Below are 16,081 nucleotides of genomic sequence, written 5' to 3'. Positions count from 1 at the left end.
GGGGCTGGGGCAGGAGAAACAGTGTCCAGGAGGGAGGGAGGGGGCCACATCAACGAGAGTCGCCACACTCTTTGGAGATTGGCAAACCCACAACGTCCCCACCCCCACCCCTTTGCCTCCTGGGTGCGTGGCCAGCCCCACCAGTGAGAGCCGTCTCCAGCATTTGTTAATAGGAATCAGGGGGGCGGCTGGAAAGCCCCAGAGTGCAGACTTCGGCATCAAGACACCTGGCTCTAAATCCTGGCTTTATCCCTTTCTAGCTGTGGACCTCGGATACCTGATTTAACTTACCTGAACCTCAGCTTTCTCCGCCATAAAATGGGAAACTCATGATCATACCTCTGTCATCGGGTAGTTGGCGGGATTAAATGGGATAATACAAGGAAGTTCTTAAAGTGGTAAGTAAAGTAAATAATAAATGTGGTTATTTTCTCACAAGTATAGAAGGCATGTGAGGATTACCTTCAGGACCAAGCAAGTTCTTTATGGCTAAGGTTACTCCCTCCTTCTGCCACTTGAGCCTCTCCCGAGCAGAAAGAATAGGCCTTTCTGGCCATCTTCTGCCCCAGACCCTGAGCTCTGTCACAGAAATGGCTCTTCCTCATCTCCGTCCTGGTCAACCATTCAGTCACCCCTTCAACAGCCCCCAGCCAAGCTACAGGTGGAAACTTTTTGACAGCTGAAACCAGTATCAGACCGAAGGCGTTAATGGTTCTCATAGAAGAAAGAATCTCCCTCTCATGCCCAGGAGGGACGGAAGCCACAGACTCCCGTCACCTCATCTCTAGGAACACGGGAAGCTCAGAAGACATTTTGGCACTTCTGCCCCCACATCCACATGGATACGGTAAGTACCGAGAAGGCTTTCCAGGGGCAGAACTCCACGCGAGGACCCCACTGCAGGTGTCTAAGCTTAGTGTTTCCCTGAGGAAATCTGGGGGCTGGTTTTTTGGACTCGCTGAAAGCTCTCTGCTGACAGAATCAGATAATCAGCTAATACCCGACCCTGCAGCGTCCTGAGCCTTGGGACGGATACATAACAATGTCATCAGGCCTGCCTTCTAAGAGCCTTAGCCAGCTTACTGCCTCTTTGAGCGAGTCTGCCCTGGGTAATTATTCCTAACTCGTGCCCGTGAAGAGGGCTAAGTGTCGTGTCACTATAATCCTCTGGAAAGATCTCTCATTGGCTCCATCAAAGGGGTTGCACATACAGCCTCTTCTCTACACTTAGCTTTCCTGAAGTTCTGTGCTGGCTCTTAGAGACAGTGGCTTACTCCTGCCAAGAGAATAGTTCCATAGATGCGTTCCAGAGGAAAAGGGTAAAATATTGGCCCTAGCGTCCACAGGGGGCGAGGGCAGGGGAGGCACCAATAGCACCTCTGTTCCAGGAACCCCACGCTGGAGTCAACCCTTCCCGGCCCTCCTTGCAAACAGAAACTGGCCCACTCCTTCAGGTGCGTGGAAGAATGGTACAAATGGACTAGCCAAGATCCCCAGGGCATCTAACTGTCTCCCATCCAGGGGCTTTCTGGGGAAGGGAGACTATTTGAGACGTGGCAAATCAACATTTAGCTTTGTGTTCAAAGCGAGGAGAGTAGCCTGCTCCTCAGTCTGGAATGGGTACCTGCAGAGAGGTCAGGAAGAGCAAGAGAGTTATGAGGATGATAATAGGAATACTAGCAGCACCTTATGATCGTAATGGCGGGGCCTCTGGAGACGGATCTGGGTTGGAATCCCGGCTCTGCCACGCGTGAGCCGTGGACTTCCCTTAACCTCCCTGAGCCCCCGTCTTGGTAAGCAAGGGGATAAAAGAGCGTTATCAGCCTCCCCGGGATGTCTGTGAAGATTAAATGAGCAAGCACACACAACATAATGGCCAGCACATCATACATACCCAGTACAATTAAAAGCCCTCCTTAACTGCTTTGATGTTGATTCAGCGTTTTACAGTTTACAAAGCACTTTTACATGTAGGAGCTAGTTCAGTTCTGCCTCGTCCCCTTAAGGAAGCCACTGTGAGCTCCATGTCTTAAATGTGAGACCCTGAAGCTCAGAGCAGTCTAATGACTTGCCCAAGGTCAACGATTCCCATTTTAAAACGATCGAATAGAAGCCAGTAGCTCGAGTAGGATTTTGAGCATTTGGTTCCGGTATCGAGCACTCGACACAGAGCGGGAATCATGACCCACTGCTTGTCGTGTCTTGTCAAAGGAATATGATTGGTGTTTCAGGCTCATCTGGCCCACAGCTGTACCTGAGCCAGACCAGAGCGCAGCCCTGCCTGGGCCATCTGCAGGCTCGGGGATAGGTCAATGTCAGAGTGCACAGCAGTTCAAAGACACTAGGATTCGGGGCTCCGTTGTAGCTCAGCGGAGAGTGTAGAGAACAGGGTGACAATGTAGCACAATGAATATTGCACAGAGGGTGCTAAGCTTCCGCTTCAGCAAGATCCAAATGCTCATTTCATCTTGGATTTTCCCTTCCGGCAGTGCCATTCCCTACGGCCGCTGATCCTGGGGACTTTGCTGGAGCCGTATGGCCGCCCGCTAAATTGGCTGTTCTTGATGGTGAGTAGAAAGAGGAAGGGGGGGTGCTGGGGGCAGAGGGAAAAAGAAAGATAAGTCGAGGGGAGGGGATTAGGGAAGATGAAAGAGGGAGATGAGAGAAGGAAGATCTTTCGCTGGACTGCTCTTACACAGACTGCCACGGACCCTGAGAACTTGGTGAGGTTTTGTTCCAGGAGAACTTTCCTGGTCTTCTCACTGTGTGGTTGCCACCGACTGAACTGTCTTCTCCCCAAGAAGTGGGAGTAGTGAGGGCCAGCCCTGGGCCGAGGGGGAGACCAGAAGAAGGGGCCTGCCACGGATTGCAGGAGCGTAAGAGGAGGGCACAATCCTCCCCCCGTTCCTCCCCCTCCCCGTCCCCGGGATGGCAGGAGTCGCTCAGCAGGACCCCAAGTCGGGGTGGGGGGTGGGAGCTGAGCACAAATATAGGGACACCAGCAGCGTGGAGCTGGGGTGTTCTGCAGGCACCTTCCGTCCCAGCTGTGAATCTGGAAACAAACAGAGGCTATATAGAACCGACCCCGTTACAGGCACCAAAACGGCACGTGTCACCCTCACCACCGCCTGGGCGGTTAAAACTCCCCCTGGGTCTGGGAAAGCAGTGAGGCCTCTGTGAGGTCAGAGGGCCAGAAGGTCAGAGCCTGCAGCAGCATCGAGGGAAGGGCAGGAGGAGGGGAGGACACGGAAAGGCTTACGAGGGGGCAGGTCACAACTTTGCAGGGGAGGAAGGGGCTCTGCTTCACAGAGCTGCTCTAATTTCAAACCCGACAGAGACAGGCTGTGACAATCACAACTACAGATCCTTCCAGTTGTGCTCTCCTTAAAAACCAGCAGGTTAGACTACTCCGGGATAAATTGCCAGTGGCTTTGTTTTCTTTGGGGCAGCCAGCCGGAGCGGCTGCGGCTGATTTTAATGAGACGTAATAATATTCTCTCAGTTCCGCGAGCGGTAGACTGAGCCCACCGAGGACACCTGCTCAGCCCCCAAAATGATCAGGCTTGTCAAAATATGATCATTTTGTTCCTTATTATAAATGAAAAGAAGATATGATTTAAGTGTCATCCTCTGGGCGTGTGAGCTGGATTCCTATAAATCAATCATCCAAAATAAACTCTTTGGAGTGATTTCGCTACAAATATGCTGGAAACAATTTCTTTAAACAAAGCATAAAAGTATTCTTGTATCTCTCCAACATCAAGATGGCTTTAGACGTGCATTATCGGGTTGCTGGGGTGTTCTTTGCTTAAATACGTTATTTATGGTGGTGTGCCTGACAGGCGAAGTCAAGGCTCTATGCCTGCCGGAAAGTCGCTTGCTGTCGTGTCAGGCACCCACAGTGACACGGTGGGAAGAGGAGGGTGCCGGGGCTAGAGAGAGGTCCAAGGGCCCGGGTGGGGTCCTCAGCTTTTACGGATGTGACCCGCTCCAGAGTGCGTGCCACTGCACCCAAGAGTGGTAAGCACAGAGGTGCCCGGGCACAGCCCGCTTGGATGGGATTCCTGGACGTGTTACTTACTAGCCATGAGATTTGGGCAAATCTGTCCTTCAGTTGTGTCGCTTAAAAATGGAGGTAATGAGGGGCGCCTGGGTGGCTCAGTCGGTTAAGCGGCCGACTTCGGCTCAGGTCATGATCTCCGCGGTCCGTGAGTTTGAGCCCCGCGTCGGGCTCTGTGCTGACAGCTCAGAGCCTGGAGCCTGTTTCAGATTCTGTGACTCCCTCTCTCTGACCCTCCCCTGTTCATGCTCTGTCTCTCCCTCTCTCAAAAATAAATAAAAAAACGTTAAAAAAAATAAAAAAAAAAATGGAGGTAATGATGGGGCACCTGGGTGGTTCTTGATTTTGTCTCAGATCATGATCTCACGGTTCACGGGATCAAGCCCCGCCATCAGGTTCCGCACTGAGTGTGCAGCCTACTTAAGATTCTTTCTTTCTCCCTCTGCTAAAAAAAAAAAGGAGTAATGCTGATAACAATTTCATCTAACTCAGACAGCTGTTGTGGAAAGCCAAGACAGGTTAATGTGGTAGAGCGCTTAGACCAGTGTCTGCCATGGGGTGGCCCATGAGTGTCAGCCATTATTTCTCTCCCCTGTTATGAGTAGGAAGCCAGCAGTCTCCTGTCCAAGCAAAGCTGGGCTTGTACTTCTCCACGGACAGTTCTGTGTCTTAACATGGATGTTTTCACTTTATTCTATCCAGAGAATCAGACTCACAGAGGATAAGTGGCCCAATGCCATATAGCTCTGAGACCCCATCTTGCCCTGAGGTGCCTACATCAGTCAGTGTTAGAAAGAAGACAGTGGGGAAGGGGGGTGAGGTTCTAAGAGGTTTTCCACTAAGTACGACTTGCCCGCTGAGCCCCACGTCTCGCTCCTTCCCTCCTCTCTCCGCTCACCTGGAGAGGCGTTTCTCCCATGCCACATTTTGTAGGGCTCCAATCTGTCGGCATTTTAACAACCTTGTACCTCAGTCGAGATAGAGTCTGAAAAGTTTAATATCATGTCAAATGAGAGAGCCAATAAAACTTGACATTATTAATATGATGTCAAGGGTTTTTTCCAACTGCTTAGGGAAAAAAACATTGTGTCCCATTAAGTATAGCTCCTTGCGCTGAAAAATATTAAGTGACTTTTCAATGACTACCAGCTGGAACTATTAGTTTTTCTTCATAAGCGTTGATGTCGTCAATGCTGAGAGGCCAGTTGAGGACCTTTTATGAAGATGCTGGATGAGGCCGTGCAAGCAGAAAAGCTTTTAGGTTTCCCTGGGATCTCTCTTTAAGTGGGGCTGTGTATGGAAATGGGGATATGAATTATTAAAGGACTTAACTACATTTGGCCAAGTGAGCCTGAGCTTCTGGACTCCCTCTGTCCATTTATCCCCAAAGGACAGCAGGAGCCTCTCAGGACAATTTGGTGTGAACTTAAAAACAAGGCTGCAGCACCAGGAAGAGGGAAAAACAGGGCCTCGTGTGCCTGCCCTTTCCCCCAGCCCTCAGCGGCCTCTCAACGGGCACAAGAGCTGTGGCCCTGCACGTCCCAGTGTTCCTGCCCCTGCGAGGGCGTGGGCGTCAGTGTGGACAGCTGTTCCTGGCCTGTGCTCACACTGGGCTTCTGGGAAGGAGCTTGTCGGGAGCTGTAGGGGGGCTCTGTTTCCCTTGGCCTGGGTCCATGGTCGCCTTCCAGCACGTGGCTTTCCATGCCGGATTCCCTTCTCGGGAAGGGGTCAGGCCTTAAAATAAGCTGGCGTGACTCATGTCTGAGTCGGGAGATGCTTCTCCCAAGTGCTGGCTTTTCAGGAATGTGCAGCTGGAGCAGCTGAAAAGAAAGCTTCAGGGGCTCAGACCTGTGCTTCCAGAGAGTCTTGTGGCTGCTCGTGCCCAAATAAGACTGCCTCCTCTGCTCCCACCTAGACTGCCTAGAAGCCGCCATTTTCCCTAAGCTTTCCTATCCCCAGAGAAGCAGATTCGGGAATATTTGCCTCCATTGTCTACCCCACCCCAACCCCACTTAGCTGCTCACACCATTGCTTCCCTGGGGGATGTCCTGTAGAGTTCCCAGCTGTGGCCCCTTTTCAGGGAATGTACCTGTGTTTTCAGTCTCAGGGATCCAGGGGGCTGGCAGAAGAGGCCTTAGAAGGCTGGAGCTTATCTACGTCAGGCTGGAGTGTTTACTGTAGGGTTGCGTTCCTTTCAGGAGATCAAAAGAAAGGCATGGACAGCCAACAGAACAGTTCATATTTATACTCTTCTGATGTTCCAGTCGACATACTTCCCCTTGCCCTTTGCCCCCACCCGCCCTGCACCATCTGGGGACACCAGACCACTGAGCAGGCAGATGGAAGACAGCTTATGCTTCTTAAATTTCAGCCAACACTTGTGAGACCCCTGGGGAGAAAGCCCTTGGGATGATGCTCACAGCACCTTGAGCACTCACACCCCAGCAGTGGCCACCATTAGAGGTGAGGAGAAAAATCCCTCTCTGTGGATTCCTCCGCTCCCTGTGGAAGCTCTCAGGATTGGGAGCTTTGGCCAAGGGCAAAGGAGGCTGAGTGAGAAGTCTGTCTGTCTCTTACAGCACAAATGACAATAGCAGCTCCTCTCTGTTGCCACTGATCTCGGGACAAAAGGGGAGAAAATGATGATTGTGGAAGAGACTTAGACCAGATGCTGGAGAGCATCTCCTGACTTACAAAATGGCGGCCTTGATGAGGCTGTGGAATCTTTTCAAGTGCAATGGGCCCCTTTGCTCTGAGCTCTTCTCTTCATCTCAGCTCATACCTGCCAGTTCCTAACCAGCCCCTTTCCTTTCCTAAGACGTGATCTAAGAGGTTCAAAATAGCTGATAACACCAAGAAGAAAGGAAAGAGCTAAGGGAATCTTGGATAAGGAATTAAATATAAACAGGTCTGCAAACCTGGATTACCATGGAGGCAGTGGGGCATAGAAAGGATGGGAGACTGGAAACAAGAGCCTTGACACAACGGGTCAGGAGCAAATTTATTCTGCCCCCTAGGCTCTGGTGTCACTGTCAGTGAAATGGAGAAAATAAGACCTACATGGACTTGCATTAGAGCTGTTGTTATGATTGAGTAAGATAATGGGGGGCAGGGGGGGGAGGTAAATTACTTCTAAAAATATGGAGGATTACTCTTCTGCTCAGCCTACCTTTCCACCGCGAGATGGAACTAAGATTGCCCTCCAATGCTGGGAGGTAGAGCCAGATGATATTTAAGATCCCTTCTGGCTCTGAGAGTCTGTGAAGATATTCTCATCTTCCCCCAGTGGCCTCCCTTAACCCACTCTTCCTCTGAGGCAGGACAAGGAAGCAGTGTATGAGCTGACGACGCTCAGCGTACTTACTTAGAAGACAAGTTTCCATTAGGGACATGTGCTACAGCATGGGTGAACCTTGAAGGCACTATGCGAAGTGAATTAAGCTGGTCACAAAGGAGAAATGGTCACAATGATGCCCCTGGTCTAGGTACCTAGAATAGTCAAATTCTAGAGGCAGAAAACAGAATGGTAGTTGCCAGGGGCTGGGTGGGGAGAGGCGAATGGGGAGTTAGTGTTTAACAGAGAGTTTCAGTTTGGAAACAGGAAAGAGTTCTGAAAACGGATGGTGGGGATGGTCGCACAACATTGTACAAAGAGTTGAGGCCACTGAGCCATACACTTGAAATGGTAAATTTTATGTTATGTATATTTCACCACAATAAAAACAAAAACAAAAACCGTCATATAGCTATCAAGTAATAAATTCCAGTTCAAAGCTAGGACCAGGGCTTAGCCACTAAAACGTACTGCAACAACATGACCCGCCATGGTCCCTGTGTTGGTTGAGGAACCCGTCCTATTTGCCATCCCGTCAGTGAGGGCAGGAAGGCAGGGTTCAGTACTGGCGTGCACGTGTGTAAGTACCCCTGCGTACTCAGTGCTGTGCATTCCACAGAATCTGAGGTTCTGGGAAAGCACTAAGGCTGCATCCTTGCAGCTGGGCTGGCCCAGCACCTTTTGGGGGCCGGCAGTTGGAGACTTTGTCCCAGGCGAATGGAGAATGGAAGGAATTGTTTCTCACTCCCCTTTGCTGCAGCTCAACCTTCCTTCACCTTCCTGCTTTAATGTCTTAATCAAGTGGCAGATGAGAGGAACTGATCCATGCAAAGGACAGAAGGTTCGACAAGATGTGCAGAACCCACTGCCGCTCTCATCCCCCACCCTGGAGTCACCGCCCCACCAAAGAGAAAGACAGGGGAGACAGAAAAAGAGAGAGAAAAAGGCGAGAGAGATTTTGTACCCTTAAGCCTCCACTGCCGCAGTTCAAAAGACCAATCTTTACTGAAAATAAATTTAAAGGAGAATTTTTGATGTATATTATGGTCTCTGGTGGTAGACAAGAGGGCTGCCGGCGGTATATGGAGTTATGCAAAGCCAAAGTGGGATTACTTAAAAGTGTCTGTAGTGCTTTGATTAACTGGTGTGTATTTTATTTTTTATATGACACAATCACAGGCCTACATTGATAATATCTTGCTATTATTGTTTGACACTTGAATCTCTCTTTTTTTCCAATGCCTTGGAAGTGGGCTTTGTTTGGTCTGGGGTAAGGGGCAAAGGATCAAGATAATCCCAAAAGAGATAAGATGAAGACATGCCCACCCCAGGTTTGTTGGGTTTTTTTGTTTTTGTTTTTTCTAATACAATGTATAAAGTCCCTAGGACCTATCAGTGAAATCTAAGAACTGGGAGATCAGACGTGGTGACTCATGGCCCATGTGCCATGGCCGTGCACATGGGCAATAGGAGAGTCCAAACTACCTTCTGCAGTTCCTTGTGTCTGTCTGGAAAATCTTCCTCCGTTAATATATCCCCTGGGAATAAGGCTCCATGCCAGTTATTAAGCTCCAAAGTCACCTCTTTATGTTTTGCTTAGTGATGCCGAGTTGGGACTCTGCGACTTGGCATTTCTCCTAGGCCAGCCGGCTCCTGTCTGGTCCTTCCAGTAGGGGGAGCTAGACGGAGACTGGAGAGCTGGGGGAGGGGAGGGGAAGTTTGCTCCTACCCATTCACTTGCTATTTCTGTCACTGTGGCCTGATAACTCGTTTGTTTCTAGTCTCCAGCTTCTTTCGGCCCTCCCAGTACCAGGCTCACCACAACCCCTCCAAGACCCCAGGCCTGCTAGGCAGTGCCCCGGAGTCCCAGTTCTGTAGGGCCCCTTCTCTCAACTCCAGATACCAACAGCAGAGGGTCACAACCTTAACTCAGGGCTCTGGGCCTTGGGGCCCCTCCATCAAGCTCCATGTGTATCAGCAGCACCCCCTCCTTTAAGGTCTAGATCCCAGCTCTGCAGGGCCCCTCCTGGGAGCTTCTAGGTTCTGTTGGCCCTAAGCTCTTCCCTTTGTTCACCCAGACCTGGATAACCTGCTTCCATTGAACCTGTCTCCTGAGTACAACCATTTCTGTTGAAGTGCCTAGCATGGTTTCTGTCTCCCTAACTGGATCCCAACAACGGAAGCTCCTTGAAGCAAAGTCGTCCTGAGCACAGAGTGCCGTTCTCCTTAGTCCCTGAGGCCAAGATGACACAGGCCAGGGCTGGGGCGTGCCGGGGCTGCATTTCCCAGGCTCACAACACCCAAGAGGAGAGGCCCATGGAGCCACAGCAGAGAATAATGCTGAGGGGGGTAGGGGCCTTGGCTCTCCCCACCCCACCTGGGAAGAAGTGAAGGAACAACAGCACCTTTAAGAGGAGGCGAGGAAGAAGTCCATTGGGTATGCTGCTTTTGGAGCCCTTTCCGACAATGAGACGGGCCTCTGGAATGGATCTTCTCCACACATAAAATGCGCAGAGCAGCTGTTTTCCTGGCTGGCTTCCCCCTGGCTGGCTGATGTCTCCTGCCTTTCCTGCATGGAGCTCACAGGGCCAAACTCAGAGACATTTTTCTTCCTGATTTCTAGCGATCTCTCAAGTGCCAGTCTGACTCTCTCTCTCCCCTCATTGCTGACATCCCTGTTTTATAGCCTTGGAGCTCACATACTCACCATGGGGACTGGTCTGAAGCCTGGGCAGAGCATTTCATTGTTGGTCCCATCACCTTCATCCGCTGGTGTCTAAAAGTAGGAGCAGAGTCACCATCATCCCTGTGCTACCAGAATAAATGTTCGAAGGTATGAGTACCACACTCCATGTTCACGGCCATGGCCTTTCCGCCTTCCCAGCTATCCTGGCATGAACTTGGAGCTCTCGGGGGTCATTTCATTTTCCCCAGCCAGATTCTTTCTAAATTTCATTCAAACTTCTTAAGGAGGCCTCTGTTCCTAAACCCGTGGTGTTCCTTTAGTGCCGAGCTGCCCAGTGTTCTCGTTCGCTCAGGTAGATCTCCTTCTGCGCAGTGAACTTGGAAGACAGGCTTCCTAACTGGCTGTGCAACTTTTGGCAAATGAATTCCTCTGAGTTCCACCCTCCTCCCTTGCAAATCCAGGTGAAGGCTGCCTATTTTGCAGGATTGTTGTGAGGGTCAAATATGATAATATATGGCAAAGCATTTTGTGCACAGTAAAGTCCTGCGCAAATGGGAGGTAATATTATTGCAACAGTTGCTGCCCAAGCCACTCACTACATTATTATTATCCGAGTCCTCCTTCTGGTACTTTAAACTCATTTCTTTTTGCTCTGTCTGGTTGGGTAATGGCTGTAGATTTCTCCCTGGGGCTCCAGCTGCACAGACAGAAGAAGGCCGAGGCAGCCATGTGTCTCCATTTCCCGATTCTCAGAACCCCCTCCAGGCCTCTGGCCCGCCCAGCTCCCTAGAGCGTGGCCCGGGCAGTCCCTGGGGGGCCATATTTTCAGGCCTATCCAGTTCCAACTGTGGAGCCTCCTCAGGCCAGGCTGGCAGGAGCCCAGCCAGCGTCTGCATGAATCATAACTGCCTATGGCCCATTATGCAGGTCAGGGTGGCCTGCCAGAGGAGGCCAGGGCCCTGACCTCACAGGTCCCTGGATTATTTATTGCCTTTGGCTTCATGGGCTCATTTGGGCCTCTGCCCAGCCCTGGGGAAATGGCTTCATCCCCCTTCGTCCCCAAGGCCTGGGTGAATTCCACCCTTCATTGTCCACCTCATAGGATTAACCGATAGAAAGAAAATAATTAAGCGCCCCAATGTGCTGTGTCCTGTAGTAGAATCTGCAAAACAACAGCCACCTATTCAAGAGGGGACTCCAGCCTTCAAGGAGCTCATAAGGGGCATGAAAATCATCGCCCAAGAGAACATGCTGGATCTTTACTGTCAACCCAGGGCAGCATACATACAGGGACACTACCAGGCAGAAGGGCCACCAGATCTGGGGCTAACTGGGGAGGTAAGAGTAATTAGCACTATTTCTCAGAGAATGCCCATTTTTCTTTCTTTTCAAACATGTGCTTTAGAGAAAATTGGAAAATGGAGAAGTCAAAAGATGAAAAAAAAAAATCACCCATAACCCCCACGTGAAGATAACCACTGTCTAACAGGTTGATATATGTCCTTCTAGACATTTTTTGATGCATATATTTATACTCATACAATTTTAATAAAAATCAAATTATTCTGGGTGTACTATTTCATAACCTACTTTTTTCACTTAATTTCCTATGTCAATAGATATATATATCTTCATTACTTTTAATGACTACTAAGTATTCTCTTGTATGAATATAAAAGAGAATGTGTAATTTTTTTTTAACAGTCCTCCACTATTGGCTATTCCAGGAATTTTCAGTTTTGTGCCCCCTTAAACAATGCTGCAGTGAACATCCTGGTACTTACCTCTTCATGGACATGTGTGGCTGTTTCTTTAGGATAAATTTCTAAAAGTAAAATTCTAAAGTCAAAAGAATTAACAGATTTCATGGCATTTACAATACTCTGTCAAATCCCCCCTTAAGTTTTGCACTAAGGTTAACTCATAACCAGCAGAAGAATGTCTAGTTTTTACATTTGGCTTTGAAGGTAGGGAGACACGTGGATTGAATAGCTATGGAGACAGATTTAGTGTGGAGGAAACAGGTAAAAAGACAGAGCGACGGGGTCCAACCAAGTCACTCCCTTTATGTGACAAATATTTATTTAACCCAGACTGGGCCAGGCAATACATGCAGCTGAGGAACAAAGACAAAAAGACCTTTGAGAAAGTCACAAGAATGGGAATTAGAAGGAATATGGGTTTGGTTAAGCACAACCTCTGCGTTGGGAAAATGGAAAGTGATGGAGAAGTGCTTGGCGGTGAGGGGCTTTGAAAACCCGGCTGAGCGGGAGGGTGAGGGCCTGGCTTTGAAGGTCCATGGAGGGATGTTCAGGGGCTAAGAGTGAGGCCTCAAGTCACAGATACCTGGAGTGCAATGGTGGTTCAGCCACCATCTGGCCATAAGACCCAAACAGGCAATTTAACCTTGAAGGTCTCATTTCCTCAACTATAATATGGGGACTATAATCGCTACCTCATTTGGCTGTTGTGAAGGTCAGATAAACTAAGCCTGTTAAGGGCTTCACATGAAGGAAGTGCTCGGTAACCATCAGCCATCATTCCTGTGTTGAAAGCAGTGGGGAGTAGATAGGTGCAGGTCTGAGAAGTTATAATGGGTCCCGGCCAACCCACATTCTCTGTGCAGCCTATGGGTTCCCTTCATGGGGACCTCATAAGGGTTGATGTGGGGTGGTCCAGCCAGTCTCTGAGAAGGCAAAAGAGCAAAAAGAAATGAAGCTGAAGAAAAAAAAATAAGGACGTCCCCACCCTAAACAACCCATGAGGTCCCGAGGTAAGGTCACTGTGTTGTGAAACGCTGCCCGTTCCCCCCTGCCACCACGGGCCTGCTGGCCAAGCCCTACAGAGGCATCTCCAGGGTCTTGCCTCAAGTTTTTCATGCAACAGGGGCTGCCAGGCATTCCTGTGAGCCTGTGATCTGCCTATTTGTCCAGTGACTACCTGTCAATCTCCCTCAGTGTCACTTTCGATAAACAACTTGGAGAGAGTGACACCTTGATGCATCAATTCCATCCAAGGTTCCACTGACAGGCCTCCTGGCTCCTGAATCAGTGGGGGTGATTCATGGCCAAATGTAAGCACTGATGGGCCCTTCCTACCTGGCTGGGCTCCCTGTCAGCCTCACACTGTCAAAGCCAACTCCAGGCTTCTCCTCAGACCAGGCTAGTTTTAACATCTCTTGGTACTTCCCCAGCAGTGGGTGAGTGTATTTGTTCATCCATCCATCCATCCATCCATCCATACACTCAGCAAATGCATGTAGGTCAAATCCAGTGTCAGTGGGAGGCACAGAGAGGAGGGAAAGTGTCTGAAGTCAGTGTCACAAGACTTAGCTTCCAGAACTGGCTCTCCATGGGTTTTCCTGTGGCTCTTAGAAAGTCACTTAAACTCTTCTATATATATATATATATATATATATATATATATATATATATATATATATATTTTAAAGCTACTCTTTTTTTTTTTAATGTTTATTTACTTTTGAGAGAGAGACAGACAGAGCGTGAGTGGAAGAGGGGCAGAGAGAGAGGGTGACGCAGAATCTGAAGCAGGCTCCAAGCTCCGAGCTGTCAGCACAGAGCCCGATGCGGGGCTCAAACCCATGAACCGTGGGATCATGACCTGAGCTGAAGTTGGATGCTTAACTGACTGAGCCACTCAGGTGCCCCCACTTAACCTCTTCTAGATGGTATTATTTCAAACCTCTCTGCTCCACGGGTAAGGCAGTACATTAAACACTCCGAGAACATTAACCTAAAGGGGGAGATCTAGAGTGTCAAGTTTACCTGTATTTATATTCATCCATTGAACAAATATTTATTGAGTATTCATTATGCACCAAGTGCTATTCTAGTGTTGGGAACCTGTCAGTGAACCAGCAGAAAGAATGCCCTGCACTCATGGGGCTTACAGTCTAATGGAAAGAGACAGAGAGTAAACGAAATAAATAGACACAACAGCATATATTCGGTAGTGGTAAGTGTGAGGGAGAAAAATAGAACACAGAAAAAGGAATGGGGGGTATTTGGGTTTAATTCTAAATGGAGTAGTCAGGCTGACCCCAAGGAGGAGGTGTCTGAACACTGAGGAGGTAGCATTTGTGTTTGGTTGGGTTTTTTAATGTTTATTTACTATTTTGAGAGAGAGAGAGAGACAGAGACAGAGAGAGACAGAGCACAAGCTGGGTAACAGCAGAGACAAGGAGACACAGAATCTGAGGAGGCTCCGGGCTCTGAGCTGTCAGCACAGAGCCCGATGCGGGGCTCCCACACAGGGACCGCGAGATCGTGATCTGAGCCGAAGTCAGATGAGGAATGACCTCACGTGTGCTGGGAATCGCAGGTTCCATGTGGCGGGCGTGGAACACCAACAGGAGAGGAGAAGGAGGTCAGCTCACACGGGGCCTCATATGAAGGGACTTTGGATTTTCTCCTGAAGGAGACAACTGGCAAGGTTTGACCAGAGGACTGAAGCCGCCTGATGTACACCGTGATCCTTCTGTTGCTGTGTTAAGAACAACGGAAACAGTAATAGCCAATACTTACGTAGCACTTTTCTTCTTAGTAGTCCCGTGTCAAGTTCTTTGTGCCTCTTAACTCAGCCAGGCTTCACAGCAACCCTAGGAGGTAGAGCCTAGTGCTGTTCCCATTTGGCAGACAGGGAGCAAAAGGTAGAGAGGGTTCTAGGTAACTTGCTGGGCCCCCGGAGCCCGGCTTTGGCTCCAGAGTCTGCGTTTCTGCCCCCGTTCTGCCACTGACCCCGGCAAGGGTGAAAGCAGAGTATTGCCTGCAGTGGTGGAGAGAACAGATCCCGGTCCGGCTGTAGGTGAAGCCAACAGGTGTCCGCTCAGACGCGGGGTGGAAGCGAAAGCGAGGAGTCACATTTGTGTTTTCTTCAACCTGAGCAACTGGACGGATAGCACTGCTTTTCACTGAGGTGGAGGAAAGGGAGGAAGGGGAGGAGCGGGAGCTGGGATGTCTAAGCGGTAGGAGATGTGAGCCTGGAGAAAACCTGGGACCAGAGGGTCTCAAGTTTGTGCTCAGTGCCATAGAGCTGGTTCAAGCCTTCAAGTCTGAGCCTCCCCCGTTCTTTGTGCTTCTAAACAGCTTTCCATTCGCAAGGGGGAAGCAAATCTACCATGACACATCATTAGTCGATCAAAGTGGAGATCAGGTGCTGGAGGAACCGTGTCCACAGCTCCTCTCCCCGCGCTTGGGTGCGGTCTGGAGCGGGATGGGGCGCAGAGGGGACAGGTGACCCAGGTAACTCTCTCCCCAACAGGTGAGGGAGAGATGGCTCTGGATGTTTACGGAATTCTGCGCGTTCTCCCTCCTCAGAGGGAGGGAGCCCCAAGACCTACTGCAGTGGAGGGGGGAGGGGGATCTGGGCTCCACAGCAACACACCCCCAGGGGCCCGGGAGAGGGGTGAGCCCGCCGTCGCGTGGCAGCCGCGGGAGCTGGAGAGAGCTGCGGTGTTTATTTGGGTGGTGAGCTGCTATTTAAAATCAGGCTTTGTTTCTGAAAATGAGACAGCTGGGGCTACATTTGGTGGATAAAGACATTTTGTTGAACTTTCAAAATGGGGTATTATTTTCCATTTACACTTATTTCACGGAGAATTGTAAGAAAATGAGATTGTAGACGTGTCTGTGATATGCAGTAATGAGTGATGGATCTTTGAAGGTAAAAATATCTCTAGGATATTCTTTTTCTTTTTCTTTTTTCTTTTTTTTTTTTTTTTCCTCTCTCCTCTCTCTTTCCTCCGGGCCTCAGGTTGGATGGGTTTAGGTTTTGTTTTGTTTTGTTTTTTTTTAATATCGAAATGGTGAGTGTCTCTTGTGGGAGTATAGAGTGTTCTCTGCCCAATGTTTGTCTTAATAAAGGTTAAAAGAAATGAAATAATATTAAAAAGGCTCTCAGGAGACAGGAGCACCAGCTGCCTCTAACTCCCTGGATTGTTGGGGAAGGAGACAGGATGGCAGGTCTGAGGGACCCACAG

The 16,081-nt window shown here is 49.5% G+C and overlaps 1 protein-coding gene across 2 annotated transcripts in view; it reads left to right on the top strand.

Annotated features, from left to right (window-relative positions):
• Positions 1-823: 823 nt before the first annotated feature.
• The window catches only part of CADM1 (cell adhesion molecule 1), a 442,451-nt gene continuing 427,193 nt past the window's right edge, over positions 824-16,081 (top strand). Inside the window, exons 1-3 of one of the 2 annotated variants that reach the window (XM_045038336.1) lie at positions 824-847; positions 1,389-1,454; positions 2,490-2,567. In XM_045038336.1, coding sequence (XP_044894271.1) covers positions 839-847; positions 1,389-1,454; positions 2,490-2,567 — 153 coding nt within the window. In that variant the 5' untranslated portion in view covers positions 824-838. The remainder of the gene's footprint in view (positions 848-1,388; positions 1,455-2,489; positions 2,568-16,081) is intronic. The other variant, XM_045038337.1, reaches the window with a different exon arrangement.

Source organism: Felis catus, chromosome D1 (assembly GCF_018350175.1).
Source record: "Felis catus isolate Fca126 chromosome D1, F.catus_Fca126_mat1.0, whole genome shotgun sequence".
Taxonomy (NCBI): domain Eukaryota; kingdom Metazoa; phylum Chordata; class Mammalia; order Carnivora; family Felidae; genus Felis; species Felis catus.
The sequence above is the reverse complement of the archived record's forward strand: the minus strand, read 5'-3'. Positions and strand labels throughout refer to the sequence as shown.